The 5,540-nt window shown below is 49.1% G+C and overlaps 1 protein-coding gene across 1 annotated transcript; it reads left to right on the forward strand.

Annotated features, from left to right (window-relative positions):
* Positions 1 to 2,100: 2,100 nt before the first annotated feature.
* On the forward strand, positions 2,101 to 3,582 carry LOC149327270 (uncharacterized). Its single transcript, XM_089562510.1, has one exon. It carries the CDS (start codon positions 2,101 to 2,103, stop codon positions 3,580 to 3,582), a length of 1,482 nt encoding a protein of 493 aa, XP_089418636.1.
* Positions 3,583 to 5,540: the final 1,958 nt, after the last annotated feature.

Raw genomic sequence — 5,540 nt, forward strand, 5'->3', positions numbered from 1 at the left:
TGCGGGCAGTTCGGTGGCTTTCCGCAACCCGTTTCTTTCTTGGAGCGTAACGTACTTTAGTGCTGCATTTGAGAGATTGTTCTTTAGCTGATCCGCCACTAACAGCTCCCGCAACTGTTCAAAGGTGCTGACGCTGCGCGCGCCTAAACAGAAGCGGAAGTAGCTCTGGAGACGCCTCGTATACACTCTCTATCATTCGGTGCTCCGCTTCCTCGTGCCTTGAAAGATACTGAGGTACTATCCCGCGGAGGGTTTCAGCTCCTCCAGTACCAATTCCTTTACAGCTTCGTTTTCACTGTGCTGAGATGGCGCTAAATGGGTCGACAGAAATTACACTTTGTGTGCAACCATGAGGAAAACAATTTGGCCCCACCGTTCTTTCGGCACTTCATATGCATTTAGTGCATTCTCCGCCGCCTAGAAGGATACTGACACTTCTGCATCAGTTGCAAATTTTGCAAGTATTCCCGCAACAATTTTGAGTAATGCCTTAGCTCGCTGTGGTTAGCATGCCTTTCTACGACCTTGGAGTCCTCTCTAGCGCTTCCTCGCTGTCTCGGCTGAGCAAGCTCAAGTTCCAGCTTTGAAAGCCGACACCTCTCCTGTAACACCAGCAGTTCGTCCTGCACTTTTCCATTTCTTTCCTCGACCTGTGGCATCTCCGGCGCCTCCGCCTCACTTCCCCGTTTCCGACAACCGCAGTGTCATCTGTGTCGCCCATCGCGCTTGCTTTCTGGCTTATCGGGGTTTAAATGGGCAAAGTGCGTATCCATGCAACCCACACATGCTTAACTGCACAGCAATGCTCACGCCAGTACTAAGCAAGAAGGAATTCATCCTTCGATGCCAATGGCGTCGCGGCCGTTGGTGTCGTCTCGCTTGTGCCCGGTGGCGTTCCAGTCGCTGCTCTCTTTTCTGACCGGCTGCCTTGCGTCGCTGGTCCGCAGCCGCGGTTCTTGCCGCAGACTCTGCAGGTCTTCTCGAACGCTGAAATATTTCCTGGTCGTCGTCTTTTTCCCTGCCTTCAGTCTTCTTCCTTCGCTGTCTTGCGATGGCCGCAGGATCCTTGCCGACTGCGCCAGTAATGTTTCCCGGAAGACTGAAGACTGAGGTGGGCTCGGTGGCTGTGCCACAACACAGTTCTCTAATCCGCTCGTCTTCGCCATGCAGGTGTTCTCGCCCCTCATCGTCTGCGTCATGCTCCCTGGCATGTTTTGCGCTCCATGGTCGAGCGCGATCGAGCATGCGCCCCTGCACGACGCAGCTTACGAAGGTCCCATCAACAAGCCAACCAAAAACGCCACTTTTCCTGCAATATCTGCTCAAAACAACTGGATCTTCAGACCCGATTGGAAGGCCCCATCGTCAGCGACTACATTCAACGTGTCAACTACAAATGAACAGCGACCATCACCGGCACTCTGTGGGCTCGGTGGCTGTGCCACAACACAGTTCTCTAATCCGCTCGTCTTCGCCATGCAGGTGTTCTCGCCCCTCATCGTCTGCGTCATGCTCCCTGGCATGTTTTGCGCTCCATGGTCGAGCGCGATCGAGCATGCGCCCCTGCACGACGCAGCTTACGAAGGTCCCATCAACAAGCCAACCAAAAACGCCACTTTTCCTGCAATATCTGCTCAAAACAACTGGATCTTCAGACCCGATTGGAAGGCCCCATCGTCAGCGACTACATTCAACGTGTCAACTACAAATGAACAGCGACCATCACCGGCACTCTGTGGGCTCGGTGGCTGTGCCACAACACAGTTCTCTAATCCGCTCGTCTTCGCCATGCAGGTGTTCTCGCCCCTCATCGTCTGCGTCATGCTCCCTGGCATGTTTTGCGCTCCATGGTCGAGCGCGATCGAGCATGCGCCCCTGCACGACGCAGCTTACGAAGGTCCCATCAACAAGCCAACCAAAAACGCCACTTTTCCTGCAATATCTGCTCAAAACAACTGGATCTTCAGACCCGATTGGAAGGCCCCATCGTCAGCGACTACATTCAACGTGTCAACTACAAATGAACAGCGACCATCACCGGCACTCTGTGGGCTCGGTGGCTGTGCCACAACACAGTTCTCTAATCCGCTCGTCTTCGCCATGCAGGTGTTCTCGCCCCTCATCGTCTGCGTCATGCTCCCTGGCATGTTTTGCGCTCCATGGTCGAGCGCGATCGAGCATGCGCCCCTGCACGACGCAGCTTACCAAGGTCCCATCAGCAAGCCAACCAAAAACGCCACTTTTCCTGCAATATCTGCTCAAAACAACTGGATCCTCAGACCCGATTGGAAGGCCCCATCGTCAGCGACTACATTCAACGTGTCAACTACAAATGAAGAGCGACCATCACCGGCACTCTGTGGGCTCGGTGGCTGTGCCACAACACAGTTCTCTAATCCGCTCGTCTTCGCCATGCAGGTGTTCTCGCCCCTCATCGTCTGCGTCATGCTCCCTGGCATGTTTTGCGCTCCCTGGTCGAGCGCGATCGACCATGCGCCCCTGGGCGACGCAGCTTACGGAGGTCCCATCAACAAGGCAACCAAAAACGCCCCTTTTCCTGCAATATCTGCTCAAAACAACTGGATCCTCAGACCCGATTGGAAGGCCCCATCGTCAGCGACTACATTCAACGTGTCAACTACAAATGAACAGCGACCATCACCGGCACTCTGTGGGCTCGGTGGCTGTGCCACAACACAGTTCTCTAATCCGCTCGTCTTCGCCATGCAGGTTGGTGGCCATTACAGTCTCTTTTCAAAGAAAACGAGTAACTATTTTCTGGTGCAGCTCCCGAGCCCTCAGTGCTGCTTTGTTATCAGTGTTGAGTGCCTTCACGTTGTTCATTCTTTGTTACTGTCGTGTGGCGATATTGAGAGCAACCCCGGTCCTGACAAGCTAGACATTATTCTTGACGAACTAAAAAAGATGTCTTCTGGCCAGACCAAATTAGTAACTGAAGTGCAGGAGCTTAAGAGCCAACTTCTCTCAATGGACCAAAAAATGGCAGATTTCATCACCCGTCTCAGCACTTTAGAAACTCACTGCGGAGATCTGTCTACAATGCGCACTGACCTAGAAGCAATCCAAACCACTACGACCGAAACGACTCGCCTAGTTAGTGTGCTAGAGGCTCGCCTGGATGACGCCGAAAACCGCTCCCGGCGAAACAACCTAATTTTCTATGGTTTACCTGATACCAACCCCTCTGAAACCTATTCGCAATCGGAAGAAATAATAACTCGCCACTGCTCTCAATACGTTGATATTCAGTTAAGCCCAATCGAAACTGAACGTGCTCACCGCCTCGGAAGACACTCTCAGGATCGGCAACGCCCAATTATTGTCAAATTTACATCCTTCAAAACAAAAGAATCAATTCTTTCAAAAGGTCCAAAGTTCAAAGATACAGGCTACAGCGTAGGTGAAGATTTTTCGCGCCGCGTCCAGAATTGCCGAAAACAGCTTATAGCTTTCGCTAAGGCAAAGTCTGTGTCTTATTCCCTGCGGTTTAAAACGCTGCATACTGGCCCAAAGCGTTACATTTTTGACGAAACTTCTGAAACTGTTAAAGAAATATCTTAACAATCAACTCACCCCTGCCGGCCACCGCATTATTCCCCACCTACTCCTCGTGCCAACTTTTCCCTATCGGTTATCTCTACTAACATCCGCAGCTTCTTGCCGAAACGCGATATCGTGTCAAACCTTATTTCATCATCAGGCAGCGATCTACTTGTATTAACCGAAACGTGGTTGAACAGCGACATAAATGACTCAGAGATCCTGTTTGAATTGCCAAATTTTCGTCTTTTTCGCGCCGATAGGAAAGAAGCCCGCGGAGGGGGAGTTCTAATTGCCGTCAACGAACAGTTATCATGCTCCGTCATCAATGTCTGCTCGGACTTGGAAATACTATGGCTCGTGTGCCGTGCTTCACCCCTGACACTTCTAAGTGGGGTGTGCTATAGACCACCTCGAAGTAGTCCCGACTTCCCTCGCAAGCTTCACAACATCCTGAATCAACTGGTTTCAAAGCACCCCAACGCACATATCCTCCTATTTGGGGATTTCAACTACCCCAATATCGACTGGAATAGTCAACTTCAGCCCATGGTCAGTCAGGAAGAGTCGAGAGAATTCCTTGATGTCTGTCTTAATTTTATTTTGACCCAGTTAGTATCTGAACCAACACGTGTCGCAGGAGAAGCAGCTAACACTCTAGACCTCATACTGACCACTCATCCAGATAGCTTAGAATCCCTTACGTACCTTCGCGAAATCAGCGACCATAAAGTAATTCATGCCACTTTCAGCTTTACACCTATGTTAAAAGAACCTTCCCGGAAAACTATTATGCTCTACGACAAGGGAAACTACGAAGCAATCAGCAATGAATTAAATAACTTCTTGTCAATGTTTGAAACCTCCTTTCATAGCAGAAGTGTAAATGAAAACTGGACACTCTTCAAACATAAAATAGCTGACGTAACCATTAAATATATCCCGACGTGCAGTTTTAGGAAGCGTAATCAGAAGCCGTGGTTCACCAAAACACTAAAAAGACTCGAAAATAAGAAAAAACGCGCATTTCGTACAGCGAAGCGACAAGGGAGCCCAAATGCCTGGGTAAAATACCATGAAGTTGAACACTTGTACTTGGCCGCGATTGTAAAAGCTAAGCGCTCCTTCTACGAAGTCGACCTACAAAAATGATAGTCGATAACCCAAAAAATTCTGGAAAGTGATAAACCCAAAAGAAACACGCACTATCACCCTCACTAACAATGCCGGTGTTACAATGACTGATACCGAATGTGCAAACGCATTTAACACGGCTATTACGTCCGTTTTTACTGACGAATCCGAATTGCCCTGTTCTACATTACCACTTGTTATCACCACAGCCATGGAACCCATAACTTTCAACAGTACCGGAATTTCATGCATAATTGATAAAATAAAGAACTCATCCGCTACCGGCATAGATTATATAAACTCAAAAATTTTAAAGAACGCTAAACTCGCTTGCTCCAGTATTCTTTGTGCACTGTTTACGCAATCATTGTCAGAAGGAACCACACCTGACGACTGGAAGGTGTGGAAGGTCGTTCCCGTCCACAAAACAGGTACTACTGATTCACCTCTTAATTATCGCCCTATTTCATTAACAAGTGTACCCTGCAAATTAATGGAACATGTCATTTACAACCAAATCATACAATTCCTAAATTCAAATCACTTCTTCCATCCGTCCCAGCATGGATTTCGAAAAGGATTTTCCTGCGAAACTCAACTAGCTATTTTTCTTCATGACGTTCACGCCAACCTTGACACTAACCTACAAACTGATGCCATATTCCTAGACTTTGCTAAGGCTTTCGACAAAGTACCTCATCAACGCTGGCTTCTCAAACTCTCTCAGCTGAACCTAGATCCAAACATCATCGCGTGGATTAAAGAATTCCTCACGCATCGTTCTCAGTCTGTCTTCATTAATAATCAGCCCTCCCACCCGCTTCTAGTAACCTCCGGCGTCCCGC

Source organism: Amblyomma mixtum, chromosome 10, assembly GCF_055824585.1.
Source record: "Amblyomma mixtum isolate Tamu chromosome 10, ASM5582458v1, whole genome shotgun sequence".
Classification (NCBI taxonomy): domain Eukaryota; kingdom Metazoa; phylum Arthropoda; class Arachnida; order Ixodida; family Ixodidae; genus Amblyomma; species Amblyomma mixtum.